The sequence below is a fragment of the Kwoniella bestiolae genome, chromosome 1 (assembly GCF_000512585.2).
Source record: "Kwoniella bestiolae CBS 10118 chromosome 1, complete sequence".
In the NCBI taxonomy this organism is placed as follows: Eukaryota; Fungi; Basidiomycota; class Tremellomycetes; order Tremellales; family Cryptococcaceae; genus Kwoniella; species Kwoniella bestiolae.
Window position 1 is genome coordinate 70,967 of NC_089241.1, and position 20,665 is coordinate 91,631.

General features: G+C 47.4%; 9 protein-coding genes across 9 annotated transcripts; 5 read left to right on the forward strand and 4 right to left on the reverse strand.

Moving 5' to 3' along the window:
* Positions 1 to 84: 84 nt before the first annotated feature.
* I302_100020 (uncharacterized protein) lies at positions 85 to 2,096 on the reverse strand (the record flags this gene model as incomplete). The annotated part of the gene is made up of 9 exons (XM_019190041.2): positions 85 to 126; positions 190 to 255; positions 338 to 757; positions 824 to 928; positions 993 to 1,145; positions 1,207 to 1,305; positions 1,364 to 1,480; positions 1,561 to 1,785; positions 1,848 to 2,096. The coding sequence occupies 9 exons, from the start codon at positions 2,094 to 2,096 to the stop codon at positions 85 to 87; spliced, it is 1,476 nt and encodes a 491-aa protein (XP_019046789.2).
* Positions 2,097 to 3,216: 1,120 nt separating this feature from the next.
* On the forward strand, positions 3,217 to 4,243 carry I302_100021 (uncharacterized protein; the record flags this gene model as incomplete). Its single annotated transcript, XM_019190042.1, has 5 exons — positions 3,217 to 3,267; positions 3,325 to 3,404; positions 3,475 to 3,601; positions 3,662 to 3,851; positions 3,906 to 4,243. 5 exons carry the CDS (start codon positions 3,217 to 3,219, stop codon positions 4,241 to 4,243), a joined length of 786 nt encoding a protein of 261 aa, XP_019046790.1.
* Positions 4,244 to 4,731: 488 nt separating this feature from the next.
* I302_100022 (glyceraldehyde-3-phosphate dehydrogenase, type I) lies at positions 4,732 to 6,312 on the reverse strand (the record flags this gene model as incomplete). The annotated part of the gene is made up of 7 exons (XM_065869007.1): positions 4,732 to 4,772; positions 4,840 to 5,163; positions 5,228 to 5,320; positions 5,382 to 5,517; positions 5,586 to 6,058; positions 6,126 to 6,191; positions 6,249 to 6,312. 7 exons carry the CDS (start codon positions 6,310 to 6,312, stop codon positions 4,732 to 4,734), a joined length of 1,197 nt encoding a protein of 398 aa, XP_065725079.1.
* A 768-nt stretch (positions 6,313 to 7,080) lies between these two features.
* I302_100023 (uncharacterized protein) lies at positions 7,081 to 7,529 on the forward strand (the record flags this gene model as incomplete). The annotated part of the gene is made up of 2 exons (XM_019190044.1): positions 7,081 to 7,177; positions 7,252 to 7,529. 2 exons carry the CDS (start codon positions 7,081 to 7,083, stop codon positions 7,527 to 7,529), a joined length of 375 nt encoding a protein of 124 aa, XP_019046792.1.
* A 139-nt stretch (positions 7,530 to 7,668) lies between these two features.
* I302_100024 (uncharacterized protein) lies at positions 7,669 to 9,326 on the reverse strand (the record flags this gene model as incomplete). The annotated part of the gene is made up of 5 exons (XM_019190045.1): positions 7,669 to 7,773; positions 7,862 to 8,033; positions 8,105 to 8,244; positions 8,303 to 8,847; positions 8,933 to 9,326. 5 exons carry the CDS (start codon positions 9,324 to 9,326, stop codon positions 7,669 to 7,671), a joined length of 1,356 nt encoding a protein of 451 aa, XP_019046793.1.
* A 1,312-nt stretch (positions 9,327 to 10,638) lies between these two features.
* Positions 10,639 to 11,756, forward strand: I302_100025 (uncharacterized protein; the record flags this gene model as incomplete). The annotated part of the gene is made up of 6 exons (XM_065869008.1): positions 10,639 to 10,925; positions 10,985 to 11,155; positions 11,224 to 11,318; positions 11,391 to 11,509; positions 11,573 to 11,671; positions 11,727 to 11,756. The coding sequence occupies 6 exons, from the start codon at positions 10,639 to 10,641 to the stop codon at positions 11,754 to 11,756; spliced, it is 801 nt and encodes a 266-aa protein (XP_065725080.1).
* Positions 11,757 to 12,925: 1,169 nt separating this feature from the next.
* On the forward strand, positions 12,926 to 13,630 carry I302_100026 (uncharacterized protein; the record flags this gene model as incomplete). Its single annotated transcript, XM_065869009.1, has 3 exons — positions 12,926 to 13,072; positions 13,148 to 13,304; positions 13,368 to 13,630. 3 exons carry the CDS (start codon positions 12,926 to 12,928, stop codon positions 13,628 to 13,630), a joined length of 567 nt encoding a protein of 188 aa, XP_065725081.1.
* Positions 13,631 to 13,926: 296 nt separating this feature from the next.
* Positions 13,927 to 15,591, reverse strand: I302_100027 (uncharacterized protein; the record flags this gene model as incomplete). The annotated part of the gene is made up of 11 exons (XM_065869010.1): positions 13,927 to 13,976; positions 14,048 to 14,115; positions 14,179 to 14,185; positions 14,247 to 14,407; positions 14,494 to 14,567; positions 14,742 to 14,803; positions 14,856 to 14,891; positions 14,954 to 14,959; positions 15,014 to 15,060; positions 15,183 to 15,512; positions 15,563 to 15,591. The coding sequence occupies 11 exons, from the start codon at positions 15,589 to 15,591 to the stop codon at positions 13,927 to 13,929; spliced, it is 870 nt and encodes a 289-aa protein (XP_065725082.1).
* Positions 15,592 to 16,567: 976 nt separating this feature from the next.
* On the forward strand, positions 16,568 to 20,593 carry I302_100028 (uncharacterized protein; the record flags this gene model as incomplete). The annotated part of the gene is made up of 9 exons (XM_019190049.1): positions 16,568 to 17,464; positions 17,528 to 17,826; positions 17,887 to 17,994; positions 18,064 to 18,472; positions 18,551 to 18,897; positions 18,991 to 19,210; positions 19,274 to 19,320; positions 19,385 to 20,067; positions 20,139 to 20,593. The coding sequence occupies 9 exons, from the start codon at positions 16,568 to 16,570 to the stop codon at positions 20,591 to 20,593; spliced, it is 3,465 nt and encodes a 1,154-aa protein (XP_019046797.1).
* Positions 20,594 to 20,665: the final 72 nt, after the last annotated feature.

Genomic DNA, 20,665 nt, shown 5'->3' on the forward strand with positions numbered 1-20,665 from the left:
CGGAAGACAGGGAATGCTTGTTTTCGTCCCAGCTAAACAGGATCCTTGCAGCCCCCTTCGATCCCCGATTCTGGCTGACTCTGCTTATGAGCATGAGAAAGGGTGCTTGAAAGTACCGGCGGAGTACTGTGGTGGTTTGATGTCAGCAAATTTACCTATACCTTGTGTAACAGCTAGAGATTGACTCACTCCGTCTTTGATACCTTGAGCCGCACTGTAGAGACCAAGAGGAGTGATAGCGATACTGAGAATGATCTGATGGCAACCTCATATTAGCTCTGATCTACAAGACAGATTGACCAAATCTGAAAACAAGGAAGCAGGGCTGCCAACTCACAGAAAGGACCGAGCACCCCATGAAGAACCAGTTCCAGAATCCTCTAATTTGTCTAACCTCGCCGTCCTTAGCGAAGTAAGGGTGTTTGTTGTAGAACCAAATGACACCGCAAAGACCGTAAGAGAACCATACACTGAACAATGACGAGACGATCGTCAAAAGTTGATTGAAGAATGGGATCAGTTCCGCCAAGATGAATGCGATGATCCACATGCCCAAGATGATGACGATCCATGCCAATCTCGCTCTGAGACCTTTTGAAGTCAACAATTTTGATTTTCGGAATGTGTTGACGTAGAGGAACTTGGCTCCGACGTTGAGACCGACGATACCTGAGATAAGGATTGTGACGAGAGCGAAGGCGTAGGCGGTGATTCGGACGGGCTTGGTAGTCATTGTGAATGCTGGTGACGTGACGTACTGAAAAGTTGAGCAGGAATATTAGCGATGACTTGGTTGATCGATCATAGAGTGTGGTATACTCACTTGACCACCAAAAGCGTAGATTGTAGCACCAACAATACAGTATACGATAATACCACCGGCTTGAGTGATAAGGAAGGATTTCTTGAAGTCGTTAGGGTTTCTCATCTGAAATAGCACGTCAATTCAAGCCATTGTGCTTCGACGGGCACACATCTCATGATCCACTCACCTCGGAACACCAACTGAATACACCCATGTTACCTCCGTAAGCGAAGACAATGTTGGTGAGGGCACCGATGACATCCATCAGATTTGGGTTGGTCGGCGCCGCATGCCATTGGATGGGTACACCATTCTTCTCCAAGACACTGGGGCTTTGTACCTGATCAACCAGAATAATGAGTACAGCTTCGACGTAATATCCAGGACAGAAGTGGACTTACACCAGTAGCAACGATCGTAATCATACACGCGATCAAGATGCAGGATACTGATAACCATGAGAGAGGTGCGAGTTTACCAAATTCTCGGTTGGTGGACATCTGCGAGATCGAGAATATCAACGAATGTATTCTTCGATGGAAGAGATGGTATACTCACCATAACGCTGACGATCATGATGATAAGAGCAAACCAGACACTGCAGATAGCGTTGGTACTAAGGGTGTTCAAAGCCTGTTTACCGGCCAACACGTGTGATCCACCTAGACCGATACTCTATCAACGTACCAAGGGATATCAGCCAAAGCGAACTAGTCTAAACGAGGAACACAATGAATGGGATCGCAAAAACTCACCTTGGCCACCATACCGGCACCCAAGATTCTTCGTCCCCATTTACCGAACATCAAACCACCAGCATCTGCGAAATGCATGACACCCATGTGCTTCATCTTGAAATCGATCATGATCCAAGCGGTGATATAGGCGAGAATACCCAGACCGATGTTGGCGATCAAACCTCCAACCATACCAAGTCGCAAGAAGATGGAGGGGTATGAAAGTGCACCCAAAGCGATGTTCTGTATGGTTCGTCAGCGTAACGCACAAAAGTCTCTAGGCAGATGAAGGGACGACGACTCACTTCAGCAGTAGCCACCAGACCAGCTTGAACCCAGCCCATCGATCTGAAATCTACATAATCTTCTGCATTCTCCTCCCTTTGAGCGCTGAAGGGATCAACTTCGTACGAATTGGCAGGGATGTTGGCGACATCTTTCCCTGATGGTGGGTATTCGTCGTATGGGTATCCTCCTTCAGCTATTTCTGCATTGGCTAGATCTTTGTCTTGAACGGGTTGTGGGTAAACTTGAGTGATTTCGTTGGTCGACATTTTTCAGCGAGAATAACTGGCAAAGTGAGCAATGTGCAAAGGATGGAAGGGAAAAGGAGAAAGAAGAAAGAAGAGGAGAACAAGTCCAGATATGTATAGCAAGAGCGAGTAGTCTTCACTGTATATCACTACGAGTATTCATACTGAGAGCCAAATCGAATTTTCTCGCCAAAATCTGGTTGGTAATCCACGGCCGCCCCTTTCTTGAGCTTACGAACTGCATCTTCGGGTCGGTCGGTGTCTTTCATCTTGCCCCACTACCCTTTTTCCCACCCTCAGGTGAAGCATGGATGGGAACCATATGAGACCACCAATCACGGCAAGACGGATGCGTCAGCATGAACATTATGATTATCAGCAGCATAGACGTTCGCTTAAACGAAGTGAAGTGAAGGTGTAAAATAGGGAAGCACACTAAAACCTATCTCGCTTGGACAGATTCGAAATTCTTCGTTTTGCTTGTTGGTTCCTTAAGCTCCGCGTCCGGCTGCAGTTACGCAAAAATAGCTACAACCAAGAAAACCGCTCAATCGCACCAGGTGTGCACAGTTCGGGTATCTTCCTCTTCTTCTTCTTGCGGAAACCCCCGGAAAATCTGCCTTTCGGCTTGACACACTTTTAATCAGGTGACTTGATCGGTCTTAGTGCACAAGTATGCTTTTTAGACCTGTCAGACTTGTGAATGAATTACCACATCGTCTTCTGTTTTTCGAATATCTCGTGCTTTGAGATCGTATTGATTTTCGAATTGGCCTGCCCCACTCAGATCTAAGGGGGTCATTTTGTCATCCCCAGATTCAGATGTAATTCAATGCGGCCCCCCGTGTTTTCGAATCTACTTCCATACATCATCTGATATCTGGAGCCTCCAAAGTGCAGTCGGACTTGAGGACCGTACGTCCGACTGTATGCATACATCATGACTTGAATGTTCTAAGGGAGGAGATGTTCCACGAGAATGGGAAAATCCCGAGGTGCACATTGGGTCGGATGTCGCCGAAGCACCAAATTGGGTGGGATATTCAGACAGCAAAACAAGGGAGTCAAGTGACTCCGCAGTATGTTTTCATCTTTGTGACCTTTTGATCAAGGAAACAACGGAGCCCGTTGAATCATTGCTATGGCAACGGCAGACAGAGCGTGTCTGAGGTGTATAGCCAAGAAGAGGAAGGTGAGTCAGCATGATCTGTGATGAGTAGTGAGTAGGTTATCAAGGACCAGTGAATAGTGCGATCATGAGAGACCAAGCTGTGGGCTGTGTGTAAAAGCTGGTCATGAATGCGAGTATCCTGGCAAACGTCAGAAAAGGTGAGCACAGCAGCTGGACTACGCAATCTACCGTCTTCTGCGCTGACCTGGACGGGCCGGCGCACGCCAGGGGACCAACGCCGGGAAGCTCAAAAGCTAGTGAGCTTCGCGTACAGCAATTAGAGAACGCTTTATTCTTTGTCTTAGGAGTGGAAGGTGTAGAAGACTGTTTAAGAGGAAGATTGGCCCCCAATCAGGTAGGCTGGGAGCTTTTCTTGTGACTTTGACCTTGACCTCCATTGATCTAGCTCCTACAGCTCGATGAACCTGTACCGCCCGCACCTTCCGTTAGCATCGAGAAGCAAAGGCTGGTCGATCTGTGGAAGGCTAGGCCATTGAGGAGTTATCTCGATCTTCTGCATTTCCGTCAAGAGTTGTACGAGATGAGTGAAGAAGTCCCAAAAGATGATACCGGTACTTTCTTTCAGCGGCGAAGCACCAGTCAGGGTGAGTGAACAACCTCTGTGACCTTCCCAGCAATTAATTATGGGTTCTTTGCAGTTTACGCTGTTAATGAGAGGATGACCCAGGATATACAAGACTACTCCGCGCCATCTCAGCCCCCTAATCCCGTGTCAAATCTCGAATTCTTGGCGTCCAGTGCCCTTTCACAGCCCCCGCTACCTAGTTTGACCCGTGGACAATCCCCTATCGATGAAGGATCGGGGATTTCCCCTGTTAGACAGAATGGACCTCCTAACCAGGATTCCATTATGGTGGATGGTATGACTCCTGGTTCAAATGTCCCACCACCTGATACAGAGTCCACTTCGGACCTCCCACCAACCATTGATCAACTATCCCAGCACGAGATCGAAGCCTCAGACTTGTTTTGGTAGTCCTTCAAGGGTATCTCTATACTTTGGGATAATCCAGCTTGGCCGCTTGCGATTGACACACGAGATGATGGTATACATGTACCTGATATGACACGTTCACATTTCAAGCGTGGGGCTCTGTACCAATACACAGCCCGCGGGAGCGAGTTTCTGAATAGTCTTAAATCTTGTCCACAAAGCAGTAATGACTGACTCCAGAAAAGCTCTAAAGAGTTTTCGTCCGGGGATGAGATACAATTTACTCGATACATATGATTCCAAAACCACACCTTACGGAACAAGGATCTATGAACGAAACAAGGTATCGACTGGTTGTCAATATCTACCCCTCTGTCACGATACTATATCTAACCGCCGGCATACTACGCGGTAAACAGTGCTAAAAAAGGCTCATTAATAGGAGTCTGGAAGGATTTCTAAGCAGCGATTATATACTGGACCAACTCGATTACGCTTATGACACCCTCTACATGATCTGAAACATCCGATTATTCCGTTCGCTTTGCCATATAAGCCACGAGATCGCACACTGTTCAAGCCAATCAGCGCCTTATCCACCACCAAGTGCTGTTCATGGTCGTCGACTGATAACTCACTTCTGGAAGAGAACCCCCACTCATTATCGTACCACGCTACTATCTTTGCGGTTCTGTCATTCAACATGACCGTAGCGTCCACGTCCAGTATACTGCTTTGGGTTGAAGACAGGTAATCTGACGATACGAGCTTCTCGTCGGATACACCCAGAACGCCCGATAACGCTGGGCCATCGGGATGAGGTGTGCTGGATTGGATAGGTCTCCTAGCTGCCGCTTCTCTGAATGGTCTGATGAGCTCCTCCTTAGATGATACCGGTGTGGACAATGTGACGGTGAGGTCGACAAGGGAGACGTTAGTCACGGGCACTCTAACGGAGATACCTAAACACTGCTGTTAGTCTGCGTTACGATCAGGAGGAATTGAAGTCCCGCAGATCGTACATACCATGGAACTTTCCGGCCAACTCTGGCAAGACCTTGACTACCGCTTGAGCAGCACCTGTAGTGGCTGGAATTATGTTTCCCATCGCCGAACGACCTTCGCATGGCTAGCTGTTAACGTTTGATGTTCCTCCAAAATCATGTGAGAGCTTACTCACCTTGTCTGATATCCTTCGTGCTAAATCCATCCAAGACTTTCTGACTGGAAGTACTAGCATGTATGGTTGTCATCATGCCCGTTTCCACTCCGAACGCACGCTGCAGGACCAATGCTACGGGAGCCAAACAATTCGTCTGCGTACTTTCACCATAAGCGGCAGTTTCTCTGGCAAAGAAGAACCTTGTTGGGTTGGATGACTCACAGTGCAAGATGCGTTGCTCAAAACGTCCTCTACTCCCTCATACACATGGTGATTCACTCCATACACGCAATTCAGTGTGTCCTTGCTCGGAGCAGAAATCAATACCTTCTTCGCTTTACCGTATTTGATGTGCATTTCAGCCTTCTCCTTGGTGGTATATTTCCCGGTAGACTCCATGATGTACTCGGCTCCAGCCAAAGACCAATCGAGTTTTGTGGTATCTCTTTCGGAGAACAGATGGATAAGTCGTCCACGGAAGATCAGCGCAGATGGATTTGGGTTGTTGGTCGTAGGCTGTAAGAGGTCAGGGTGGTCGGAAGGACATATAGATAATTCTGATCCAAGCTTGAACTTCCCGTGTGTTGAGTCGTGCATTATTGCCGTCATCAGGTGTTCGGATGAGTGAGCTGTGTGATTGACAGCTACTAGTAAGAGATCTTCTCGTTCTAGCAAGAGTCTGAATAGAGCACGACCTGTATATGTATACATGTAAGCGAATGACGATCAGATGGTCTACCCATCAATGAGAGCGACACCAACCAATACGACCAAAGCCATTGATGCCTACTCGAGGGAGAGTCGATTGTTCTGTGATTGCGATTGGCACTGTAGACAAGATCAATAAAGGACGCCTCGCTCAAGGTTGAAGTAGGCTCTACTCACTGTCGAAGCTGTGGATTGTTCTTTGTATCTTGGGGTGTTCGTTGAATTCTCGTCGTGATGGCATGTTCTGCTCCTTCCTCTGTTCACAGACCATATCCCTTCTTATATATCCAGTCTCTCTACGGATCCAAGGTAGTCAAGACGGATCCATACAACCGTCCAGCCGTGCGGACTCTCTATACCCCACCTCTCCACTGACCCATCGCAAGTAAAACGAGTAAAACCGAATGATGATAATCAGGGGTCTCCACAATTGGGATCAACGTGATCATCGATCGTTCCTGGGGCTTGATCGATTTTATCGGATTTAGTCGTCAACGTCGTCGTGTACTCTGAGCAGTAAAAGTTCTACAGGAGTAAATACGATTGTATGCCAGCATCTGTATGACTGACGACGATATTCTGCAACGTACATCAGCATATATGAGTATGATAACATTCAGATCTCAAGTAGCCCTTTTCAACCTCCTTTCAATGAAATACCTACAGTAGCGCCATTTAGATCGTGTATACAAACACAGACAACACTACAATGGCCGAAGCAATCTTCACGGACCTCCAACTCCGTCTCCGTTAGGCTCATCTGAGTGGGGGAGATAAGCCTCGGGGAAGGTTATCGTCAAGCAACGACTTTGGAAAAAACGTCGTACATGTTTGTATACCTGCATCGCCTCAAGCAAGGGCTCATAGATATATGCGATCCCATGATGATGCATTACAACGGTCTATTCATCTCATCTCCCTTCGTCACAACTGCTTCGTCCCCATTGAACCGATCACCAATACTTCGTTAGGACGCACCTATCATCAAGCTCTTGGTCACAGCACCAGCATGTCTTCTTTCAAACCTGTCATTCAAGGCTTCACTCCCGTCATTGGCTTAGCTCTTGTAGGAAGTGGTGCTTATGGGATCTTCAAACCATTGAACAGTGAGTGAAATAAACCCTTGTAGTGATTGTGCTCATTCATGTTCGGGCACTGGGACTAACCGTTTGTCATGAAGTGGCCCACATTTTCGGGATTCTCAATGCTGGTGAACCTGAAGTGCTCTTCTATCCCGGTCTTGCAGGACGAAACCTGGCAGCAGGCATTGCGGTCTTATCTCTATCATATCAGAGACAATACAAACCCCTCGGCACCTTCTTGCTCTCATGGATGATAGTCGGTTTCGTAGATACCTGGATCTGCTTGACCAACCCAAAGGTGGTTAATACTTGGATACACGTTATGAATACTTGTATCCTGGCTGTAGTAGCTCCTGGATTGTTGGATTGGTGGTAGACATGACGGATACATCGAGGTCTCGGCGATTCACATGCATACCTGTCCTGTACAACACGTCCGTACTTCCGCTGACAAGGTCGTACCATCTATGCCTTCTCTGCTGGTGACAACTTTTCGTGCATCGCAAGCTCAAGAATCACCAAGCAGATCTCTTGTTGTCATCGCCCCTCGTATGCTTGTCCGACCATCCAGCTTGCTCGACAGCAAAGGCTATGGCAAGTTTGGAAAACTCGAGCATGTGCTGGAAGGAATGACCAGATCCAGATCAGCCTCTCCACTCTTTTGACGAGTCCGGGTTTCGGAGATGACAACGGTATGCGGTGACTCACCTCTAAAGAGAAATACCCAGTCTCATCATCAATATCCATCTTGTCCATGTCCGTATGAATGTATCCATCGAAATCGCCCGGGAATCCACCTGATAGTGGATCTCCCTCGGCAGCGAAGGCGGCGGGGTATCCACCTTGAGTCCATGACATGTAATCCGATCCAGCACCAGCGCTATCGAGGCAGCTTGATCAGCTGAACATACGGGGCATAAATAGCAAGACGAGGAACACAATCTGGCTCACCCAAGAGACGAAGTGTTGACAGGAATGTCCACATATTCCTTTGCAAGCTTTACAACCCACTTGGTAAGGTTGTCATCTGCGTCGTTCTCAAGCAGGAAGATGTGTGGAGTGGTGTTGCGAGCGACAAAAGCAGTCATATCCTGTCACAATCTTTAGTCATAACTCAGAAGTTGGAAAGCTGTGACCATGAACACTCACAAACTCGATCATAGCCCCTACGTTAGCATGCAATCCCCTCTTATACGCAACGATCTCCTGACTACCCAACAATCCAGCTTCTTCCGCAGCATACCAGTGAAACTCTACCGGTCCTCTCTGAGGAATATATCCTCTATTTGCTAATGCTCTAAAAGCTTCTAAAATACTAGTCGATCCTGACATATCGTCATCGGCTCCGGGCGCTGGAAGCAGAGGGAAAAGATAGTTGGCTGAGTCTTGATGCGCGCCGATAATCGTTAATGGCAAAGAGGCATTTCGAGTGGGGGGTTCGAATCTTGCTATGATACTTGGTTGAGGGAACCTGTGAGTGTGGTACTCCAGCGAGATGAATTCACCGATAGGCGATGCAGCGATGATGGATGCAATGTGATCGTGTAACCATCTGGCGGATTGAACACCAGTCTCAGCGTGGTAGTATCGGTTGAAGAACGACGTTGCTTTGGTGAGCACATCGTGCATGTGGGATGTACTGAGATCACGGAATATGGGTCGGATGTATCGCTGATGAGTCAGTTCAGGCGTATCTACCGATGAGTGGGACGGTCGATCCGTAAGCTATTCTCATCATTACAAATGAGGGGGATGCTTGATGGTACACAATCTACTCACTCGCTTTGCCCGCCATAAACTTACTCTCCAGCATGTCCTGACTCTCAGTGAGATCCATAAACTTCTTTCCCTCTCGTCTCAACCTCAATTTGTCCCCTTCTGTCATCCATACACCTTCTCTCGGGCCTTCGCCAAATATCCTCAACAACCTACGCTCCGCCATCATATCCTCCAATTCTGGCTTGAGAGATAACAATGCATCGACAGGATCATCGTGCTTATCCAACGCGGCGAATATGGATGGATGTACCTCATGTTGTTCTGATGCAGATGAAGATAGTAGATTGGTTAGTGGAAGTTGAGCTGAATCGGTGGATTCCAGTAAGGGTGAAGAGAGGACTAGCGATAGGGCTGGGAGGGCAAGGAGAGCGTTGAGAGTGCTGAGCTTGACCATGATGTGCGAGTCAATAGTACTGAGCCTATATCTCTATGCACAAGGAGTGATCGGCTGGGTGAATTGAGGGGGTTAGAAGATAGAATGAATGAATGAACAGATGCACGATGTGAGATGTGAGATGCGAGATGTCATCATCACACTGGTAATTCCTAATCCGGCTAAACCATCACTCGGTTAAATCCGACACTTGTCCATTCTCTCTCTGTTCTTGATTTTCATTCTCAATCTTGAATGCATCCTATATACCAATAGGATGTCATTAATTGACTTTCCAATGTGTATGGTGGGTATCTCAAAACCTGACTAGAATTCCTATGATCGAGATTCAGCAAGTCAATGAGAATCAACGAGATCAATTTCAAGCCGTTTTTGCTGCCTTTCAGGTAACTTAGTATCGATGGCCAACGGATGTCCCGCTGTTTTGACCTTTCTCCCTGGCAGTTTCCAGTGGCATTGGACTTCCCTTTTGTCAAGGTTAATGTCAAGATAAGCTGTATCTCCCCACTTAACATGAAAAGGACGAAGGGATCCGAAGCAGGCCGTTGATGAGCCTCCGCTGAAAGCGGGAGAACTGAGGCATCCGAACGCGAGGTTTCAGCGAGACGTGCAAGCCATCGTCCTCGCTTTTGACACCAGGGATCCTATGAAGTTCAGGTCATCCAATTTCGTCCGCTCGGGCCCTGTTACAACTATGGTATTTCAATAACTTTTTGCAGGGGGCAATGGTATCGCAGAATATCAAGGTCAAGGTCACGAGTACCCAAAAGGTCATGACTCATCCCTCATTTGGAAGGCCAAGAGACCTCGAATCTATTTATATCACTTCGAGATGATCCTACATCTTATCAGGCGAATAGAATGTCTCCCTTCCTCAGCTTCGGGATGATCGACAATCTTGAGGTCCTTGAGTCCCCTGGAATTGTGATAAATTGACTCACCTCTCAGCGCCAATCCCATCAGCTATTGAGGGCTTCTCCCGAACCACTTCATAGCCCTGAACTTGCAGACCGCTCATCACTATCAAGCCTTCCTTCCCGAGATCTGGTCCTTGTCCATCCAGTCTTCTGTCTGTTCATCCTCCTTCGCCCGATCCGGATAAACCGACCGTTGCTACCAGAGTCTCGGTTCCTGCATGACCAATAAGTCCTCACCGACCGGAATGATCGTCCTGATGTGTGTCGGGGAGCAAATTAATGTTGAAAATTTCTGGAGATCACCAGGTATAAAAGGCTTAGCCAATTGAGCCGTTCAATATTCTGAATCCATCACTCAACCAAATTGCAATTCAAAAACGGACCAAAATCCCAAGATGTTAGCCCAATTCTCCACCGCTCTTGTCCTTGCGCTTCCCCTCCTCGCCAACGCTTCTCCCGTTGTCAAGTCCTCCGCATCATCTGATGAACCCTCCGATGACCTCTTATCAGCTTTCGAGCCCAACACCACCGCCTGGTCAGCCGGTGCTTCCGACTCTTTCTCCGTATGGGGTCAATCGTGCAACACTACTCAGCTTGAGCTGATTGGCGAAGGCTTGGCTCAAACGATGAAATTGGTTGAACATGGTCGAGACCACTTGAGGAGATTCGGTAATGACAGCTAGTAAGTCTGCGTCCGATCTTATTACTCACGATACGAATGTAAACTGACCTGCGTACTAGCTTCCAACGATGGTTTGGTAACGATAACAACCCCAACACCCTCGAGGGTCTGTTCGACAGAATAGTAAGCGGTGATAAAGGCAATGTGTCGTTCACATGTGATGATATCGATAATCTCTGTGATGGGAAATACGGTATCATCCCTGGGTACTTCAGTCCTTCCACTCCCGAGTAAGTCAAATCATCTACCATTATATGTTGGAGCATTTAGGCTGATGCCCCTTATTGGCTATCAACAGGCTCACCGTCGTTTGCTCGACTTATTACCTCTCTAAAGGTCCTTTAGATGAATTGTGTACCGCGGGAAAGACCATCTCCTCGCAAGGTTCAGAATGTTAGTGATCTTACTTGTTTGTAGAGCTTCCTAAAGTGGGGCTAATGCTTGAGTCGAACTGGCTGCTCATAGCAACCGACGGATCATGGTTCCTCCACCGACTCCTCCATCTCCCTCAGACTACCGGAGGTGGTCTCAAAGACGTCGTCGATTCCGCTCATGATGCCGTTGACCTCGCTCAAGGTGTTAATGTGAGTCACATCAATGAACAGTGCCCGGATCATGTTGGCTAATCCCCAACGTCTGTGCTTCAGGCTACTCAATCCATCAAAAATATCCATTCTATTCAATACTACGCTTTGGACGTATACGCTTCTGATATCCTCTTACCTGCAGAAGGCTGTCTCGGTGATGTAAGTTTTCCGTCTTGGAACTTTGACACGGTCAGTGACTGATTGTCATATCTAGACCTCTGTTGAAGTCGAAGCGGCCGAGTAAGTTTCGTGCCAGAACAGGACTTTCCGCTCTCTTGGGTTCAGTGGCTGGTCTATCAGCATATTAAGCCTCAAATAAAACTTGAGCTCATATAATATCTGATCTTACGATCTCACAAAACTTTTCCTTCCGGTCATCAAAAATATAATCATGCATCTTACATTATAATCTGGGTAATATTCCCAATGCACTTTGTCTCGCTAAAAGGCAAATATCGAAAAGGGAGACGGTGACTCGTCATAGTAAATCCCAAGACAGTTGACATGTTGAATTGAACCTTGCCACAAACACTAAAGGGTCGGAATGACCTCACTATCTCCCATTCATTATCAGATTACATTTAACTTTCACCTCAAGACGGCCTAACAGATGGTTGGGCGAAAACCTTCTAGGTACGAATTACAAGGTATCCCATCCTTGGCGAGACATCATATCGAAAAGAATTCCATTCTACCGGCCTACAGAGAAGCAAGAAACATCGCGAAAAACATCCAGCCTTACTCAAATGATTACCACTGAATCATCAACCCAAATATGAGTAGGGATGAGATCATTTTGAATTGGATTGAAGTTCTTTCAATTGAATTGTACGAGATGCCCCGACGTATTGCATGACTTCGAGAACATTAGAGGAACGTGGGCTTGCCATCTTTACGCGTAGCGGTGAGTGATGCGAAACATTGCAGGAATGTTATCCAATCGTCAAATTGCATGTAGGAAGGATCGTTCATATGAGTATTCAACGAAGTTTCCAACGAGTGACAGGACAAGCATCGTCTCAGAGCCGTGTACATTATAAAATCATACCTCTATGGATGAGATAGACTGGCGGAATTGACTTCAGCGAGTGTCTACTAATTCGCATTCCTGGTCATGTCGGTGATACATTCCCTCGCATCCCATCGTTAGTCGACAGTGGATAGTGAGGTATGGCTGGACATTCCCAGACATGAGAAAGGTCTTCGAGACTGGGATGGAATGTCGTGACTGTAGATGAACCCATTCAAGGGTCCTTCATCGCTTGCTCGTAAGGTATAAAGGTGGTCCTCGAATTGTCGATATGAGCCCCTTTCCTCACTACCATTTCTTGCTTCGCATCGCATACTCATACAGACCTCATTTCCTCATTGATCATTACTATAAAGGTCCTGAACCCTGATTATAATCACAGGATGTACTCCAAAACACTCTTTCTTCACATATTCCAGCTCACCCTCCTCGCCTCATCGGCACTGGGCGCTATAACTCGTTTACCTGAACATACCGATCAAGTGTCCAAGCCAGAACCATACGTTTACAAGCAGACTACCAAAGCTGAGGTGAGTCTCCACTTCCCCCTTTATCTCTGGTTATGCCCCTTTGTGAGAGACGATATGTTGACTGATGTTTTGTAGATACTTCGTCGCCAGCATAAAAAGGCCTCTGGAGCCAGACGAGCAGTCCCCTCAAACGTACCTGGACCAGCGGATGTTTCACCGACGACGGATGATACTACCACGTACTACTTCTTTCATATTGGTCAGGGAGCTATTGAGACTGATGATAATCCTGGTGAGTTTGCTCTTGTAAGATCACTAGAAGAAACATCGAACTGATGATGGGATGTCATACAAGGTAACGACGTCGAATTCCTCCCACCACTTTCAACTCTCATCCCCGGTTCTCAAGACCGAGAAGAGGCTGTTCAGTCGTGTGCGGATTTCTCATGGGATCAGGGATACTTTGCTTTCCAGATTTACTATCGACGATCAACCAACGAATGGACATGTCGATGTTACATCTATGCTTTCCCTGGTGATCAGAGTGATTCGAGCTATTTCAACGTGGTGGATGAGGATGTGCTGCTTGCTTATGGGTATCAACAGCGTGTCGAGTGATCGAGAGTGGTGTGACACGAGAATTCTTGTTTAGTGGTAGCTGAGACCGGTGGGAAAAGCAAGAGAGAAGAAGAATCGTATACCTCCAGACAAGGACATTGATTTGATACCTTAGTGCTTTGACGATCCTGCTAGAGAATGCTATTAGATAGAGGATCTATGTTTTGTATATACTGCAGATCGCAAAGGACAATGTTTGAGTTTATATACACGAATAAATGAAGTGTAATTACGACCAGTAATCTGATCATTTGCGTCAGCAGTCTAAGGTCATAGATCCAGCGGTGTATGCGTCGTTATTTCCTAGCAATGATTGTTGCACTGGCTTGGGCAGAAGGAAGAACGTCTATCACCGTGTCGTCGTATTAGCCTTGATTTACAGCTGAAAGGATTGGTCGATGTGTCGGGAGAACTCACAAAGCTCAGCAATCTGTACATGAGGAGGACGCAACGCACACCACACAATCTCCTCGGCAATATCCTCGCTGTAACAGATCTAGCGTTAGTACCATATCTATCCGAACCGATATAAAAGGGATAATACCTACGCGGTCACTACGATGCATCATCAGTATGATCACTCTGAGCTTAGAACCGCTGTTAATGTGATACTCACAAGGTGTGAATCCCTCGTATACCTTTGCAGCAGCATCCGCATCACCTCTGAACCTAGTCACCGAGAAGTTCGTCTCTACGAATCCGGGTGCTACTTCCGACACCTTTATGCCGGTAGCGACTAGCTCTTTCATAAGTGAGGTGGTGAATGCTTTGACAGCGCTGTGACCAATGACAACGGTGTCAGCCTGAGTGGCTACAATAGGAGCAAGCGATACTTATAGTCTAAGGGAATTACGTTGACTCACTGCTTGACAGCACAATATACCGATCCTCCTACATACGCTTCTCTACCGGCCAAAGATCCTATGTTGATGATGTGCTACAGCAAGGTCAGCTGATTGATATCTAGATGACCGTTTCAGGAGGTCTTCTACAGCGAAGCTTCGTGTAGGTATAAACCCTGGACTATGGGAGAAGCTGATGGCTTAAAAGGAGGAGATGAAGCCGAACAGATCGGATATGTGATAATCAAAGGACAGTTGAAATAACATACCCCGATATCCGCTTTCTTCATCTCATTTACGAATACCTGACTGATCTGCATGAGGGAGACGACTAAATAGGCGAATTAGCGCGAGGTCCATGGGAGCAGAACAGGCGAACTTACGGTTCGTAGATATCATGTAGTCGATATCTGACAGACCTGTGTTTTATGAGGTATCAATGACGTGGTCCGTACGAGTATGTGGTAAGGCGCAGACCTACTTAGATCTGCGATATATGATGTCAGATGATCAGCTGCCGATGGATGTTGGCTGAACTCACCGCCGACCTGTTCTTTGCCCACTGCTCCGCCTGCATTGTTCACCAAGCTACACCAATGTCTCAAGTCAGTCGTTCGTTTCCGACCCCATAAGATCTGTTGTAAACCAAAGTAGCAAGTAGCGGGTGGGAGATCGCCCCATATGGACAGGACAAGGAGATGTGAACTCACATATCAAATGTATCAAATCCATTTTCCTTCAACTCGTGGATCAGTCTCTCCACAGCATCTCTATCATTGACATCCAGGGTCTTCGCTAATACCTTGATATTATCTCCACCTTCTTCTCGACATTTCTTTGCTACTTCGTCCAGAGCCTCCTGTCTACGAGCCAATAAGATAACGTTGCACCCTGCCCTGGCGAAGAGGATGGCTGTAGCTTCGCCTATACCTCCGCTAGCTCCTGTGATCACAGCTAAAGAAGCAAGTAAGCAAGGCTCAAGGTACTGGTACGCAATCAAAGGGTATCCTACCAGTCTTGCCGTGTAGCCTACGCTCAGGCTGGGTTAGCAAGCTGATCAGTGAGCACGAAACGGATTGGTGAGACTGACCTGGTGGTGTTGAAAAGGGGTTTACTCATTGTGTGTGTTATGTTCTTGTTGGAAGGAATGCAAAAAGAGTGAAGTCTGTTATATATACATCCGGTATTGACGGGGTCAGTGGACTATTCGAGTCGATAACGACTGATACATGCAAGTTTCAAGATATGAGATGTTCAAGAAGATGAGAAGTTGGAAGAAGCAAGAGCAACAGGTGAAGGAACATCTCCCGATCGATAACAGTCAGATAACGATACTCCGAGGATTATCCGAGAATCAAGAGATGATAATGTACAATCGGATTCTGATATCATGGAAGGTGATTCTAGATTCTACCCGTGTTCCCACTTACTCTCCCTTTGATCAAAAGCGTCTACACGAAAGCTTTGGATGTAGATCTACCTGTCGGAATCACTGCGCATCATCATGCAGAGAGCGACCGATCCATCTGATCTGATCCAGCTGTTACACTTTGCCTCACCCGAGACGGTCCTCCCCTTCAACGAGGCTGTTTCACAGATCATGAGCCCTTGCTTTATTCAGCACGCATATCTTCTGACACGTATGGGATGCTCTTGTCCACTTTTGAGGCTTATATCCTGAGTAGATCAATTATGGCAAGAAGCATGGAAGATGATGACTAACTTCAACCACTATGGTGCAATATGTAGTTACGTAATGCGAGTTTGCCACCCAAACTCACGTTCGATTCGGATCCGGGGGATGATTTAAATGAGTTCATGGAATGATGATGATTATAAAAATCACATCTTTTATATCTCTTATATCTTCAATCTTTCTGAGATATCTTTCTACAGCCTATCCACCATCCCCCCCTCAGCTTCTCATCCGAAGCATTCCCTCCCGAAAATCCTCTCGTATACGCCAAAGACAAGTTCGCAATACGAGCTAGCTCAGCGTCAAAATCCCTTGTCCGACCATCCTCACATCTCCGATCAACCCATCTTGCCACCCATATCTGCTCAACAAACCTCTTCCACACCTAACTCAGATACCATGGCTGAAGCTTCCACATCCACTTTACCTGGTACTGTACCCCCGCCTCCAGGACCAAGCAAGAAAAAGCCTTTCAAGCCAAGCGCAGCTACCCCTCAACCGGGCGATGGGGCTTACCTCGCCGCTCAGAATGGTCAGAATGGGATGACTCAGCGAGGTCAGATGAATGGTGGTCATAATGGGTATCGCCGAAAAGAATGGCAGAATCGGAGTAATGGTGGACCACACGCTCATCATAGCAATGGGAGCGGGTCGGGTGCTCAGCCCCAGCACCTACACAATCGACCTAATAATCGATTTGGAAATGGAATGAATCAGCAACGAGTTCATCAGCATGACAGCTCAGTGCAAGGTGACTCGACGCCAAATGGTCATTCAGCTCCTCATTCTAGATTCGACCACTCTCGACCTCGAATTAATAGAAACCAGCAGAATGGCCACCATTCACAGCCACCGGTCCAATCGGTCAAACGCCCTCAACTGCAACAATCCGCTTCTTTAGATGCTGAAGCACCTTCGTTCACACCCGGAGGTGTCTTCCTCACCACTGAGCTGGATCATACCGGCAACGGAAGTGAACCTGATTCCGCAGTTCCTTCTCAGCAGAAAAAGAAGAACAATAATCGTAAACCAAAGCCGAAGAAGAACGTGAATGATCCCGCTCCTGCTCAAACGGAAGAGATACCTCAAACCGCTGTATCAAGTCGAAAGGCTGCTTTCCAACAGTCCACTAAGCTTACCAAGACCGTCTCGCGAAGTTCGGCTGAAGAGGTGAAACCAGCTCAACCAACCAAGAAGCCTGTGCAGAAGGAGCGGAGAAAGAAAGATGAACCTGATGATTTGGTATCTAGATTGACTAGGGGTCTGAAGCAGAGACCATTCTTGGAATGTCCCATCGTGAGCTTGCTACCTAGGTTGGATTAACAGTTTCCAGCTTGCTAATTCAGTGTATAATCACAGTGTTTCAATTCAATCACACCGAGCCAACAGACTTGGTCGTGCCTTCCTCCGGATCATGCACCTGAACCCTCCTCATCCATCACTCTCCAACCTAATCCGATCACCGGATCTACCTCTACGTCCAATTACTATTCAGCCTGTTATACCCCGTTCCATCTGGATTGTATCAAAGATTGGGCGAATAGGAGTTTAGAGGAGGAAGAGAAGAAGGCCAGGAATTCGGGTAGGGAAGGTGAGGATATCGCTTGGAGATGTCCTGGATGTCAGAAGAGGCGAGCGGATAGAGTAGGGAGTTATAGGTGAGTATAGCTTTTCTGCTTGTATGTTGGGGTGCAAAAGCTGATTTGTTCGGTTTGTAGATGTTTCTGTGGAAGATTGTCTCATCCTCCCACGATCACCTCTGCTCCTCATTCGTGTAATGATACATGTGCGAGAAAACGACCGAAATGTTCTCATCCTTGTCCTTTGTAAGTCCACCTTCAGCACTTTGAGATCTTAGTGGGTGTCATCTGCTGATACTAGTGTCTCGCGAATAGACCATGTCATCCCGGTCCATGTCCACCATGTCAAATTGCTCTCGTCGTCCCCTGTCCATCACACCATACTCCCCTTACCGTCAAGTGTTCCGCCGCCACTACCAACAATTCCGCTCTCTCACCGGTATGTGATGAGCCCTGCTCTCGACAGCTCAACTGCGGTAATAAAGATCACGAGTGTGAATCCTTGTGTCATTATGGCCCTTGTAAACCTTGTGATCAGAGGGAGGTTGCTAGATGTTACTGTGGGCAGGACGAGAAGGATGTAGAGTGTGGATGGGGCCAGGAGAACGATAAAGTGTGTAAGAGGCTGGATGAGGAGGGCGAAGAGGAAACTTGGTGGGGTAAATATGATTGTGGGAGAGGTTGTGATAGGTTGTTTGATTGTGGTGTGCATCCTTGTAAGGAGGTGAGCAAAGCATCCCATTCACGTTGGATGTCCTCCTGCAATGGGTAGATTTCTGACGAGGTTTTGATTTGATTGTAGACATGTCATCCTCACCCTATTCATCCATTACATTGCCCCCTTTCCACAGATGTCATCACCCACTGCGCATGCGGTACTACCCTTCTCAGTAACCTGGGCGCGAAGAGGGAAGATTGTCTCGCGCCCATACCAACATGTAACGCTCATTGTCCCAAGAGCCGACCGTGTGGTCATGCCTGTCCCAAGAAATGCCATAATGGCCCTTGTCCGCCGTGTCATGAAGAGGTAATTAGGACTTGTAGATGCGGTCAAAGTCAGCTGTTGGTGCCATGTGACGAATTGAGGGAAAGGGCGGAAAGAGGTGAGGGGGAAGTTACGTGCGAGAGGGTGTGTAAGGCTTTGAGGAGGTGAGTTGACGGTGCTTCTCTTGTCAATCGCTGTTCCCTATGGGCTGTTGGCGGCACTATCGTGATGCGGATGCTGATTCTGATCTGGTGTAGTTGTGGTCGTCACGAGTGTGGAAGATTGTGTTGTCCATTGTGGGAACAAGCTTTCCGAAGCAAGAAACAACGAAACGAAGATCACAACCAATACATCGAAGATGATTTGCATAAATGTCACTTGACATGTGGGAAACCGCTCAGTTGTGGACTTCACACTTGTCCCAAACCTGATCATAAGGGCCCCTGTGGAAGGTGTCTCCAAGCATCCTATGATGAGGTGAGTTCTGCTTGATTATTCCACCGTAATGGATGGTATGCTAATATCGGTGATATGACTCAGTTGATTTGCCATTGTAGAAATACCGTTGTATATCCTCCTGTAGCTTGGTAAGTTACTTCTCGTACAACCTCGGGATCGGACAGAGTAGCTTACAAGTCTTGTATTATACAGCGGTACCACCATCAACTGTCCCTACCCATGCGATCGTCCCGACCCATCCTGCGGTCACCCCAAATCACCTCACGCATGCCACGAGAACCCCGAGTGTCCCCCTTGTCCATACCTCACCGATAAACCCTGCGCATGCGGAAAAGACCCGTCCGTCAAGAACATCCGATGTTCCCAAGATAGAGTATCATGCGGTCAACAATGCGGTCAACTCCTGGGATGCGGTTATCACAAATGTACCAAGCTGTGCCATCGCTCCGGTCCAGGTGAATGTGAAACTTGTACTCAGGTGTGCAACAAACCGAAACGAATTTGTAAACACCCCTGTACATCCACATGCCATGCTCCAGCCAAATGTCCAGAGAACGACCCATGCCAAACTATCGTCACTCAACAATGTGCTTGTGGACATCTCCTGGCACGTACATCCTGCGGAGCATCAAATACCAATCCCAAATCTAGAGAGGTCGAGCAGCTCAAGTGCAATTCCGAGTGTGCGGTTAGACAGCGTAATGCCAGATTGGCTGATGCGCTGGGTATCAAGAGCAGCGAAAGGGGGTTGGAGGTTTATGAGGATGAGTTGAAGAGTTTTGCGGCGCAGAATAATGGGTTTGTGAAGATGGTGGAGAGCACGTTTGAAGACTTTGTGGTTAAGAGTACGAGACAGAGTATGGTCTTGCCTCATAGTGAGTTTGGTTCTTACTTGGTTTACCTCGTATTCCATGAGCTTCGATGTTGACCCAAGTTTGACTCACAGTGCCTCCCGCCAAACGAACATTCGTAATGTCCCTAGCGGAGCATTATCGTCTCACTCGAGAACTGATAGATCAAGAACCCAATCGATCCGTCCAAATTCGTCGAAGGGTAGATACGCGAGTGCCTAACCCACTTCTAAGCTCGATTTCTGCCAGCACAAGTACGCCCGCACCTGCTCAAAGTAGGTTGGTAACTAATCTAGGCGGAGGTGGGGCATGGGGTAAATCTGGGAATTCAGGTGGAACAGGAACTGGAACAGCTGCTAGTGTACTTGCTGGATCTGGTTCTACCGGTGGAGGATCTTCATCGGCCATGTGGAGGAATACGAGTGGGTCGACTTCAAATAGACCTTCAAGGGTACCTACCCCCGTGGCTCCTGTGTTGAGAGAACATTCGAGGCCTGCTTCACCCCGGAAGGTAGGGGAGGGGGAGGACGATTGGGATGTGGATTTGTAGATTGTTTTACAAGGTGCGGGAGGATGGTTAAAATAGATAGATGAATATAGTGGAAGTGGGGCAAAGAACACA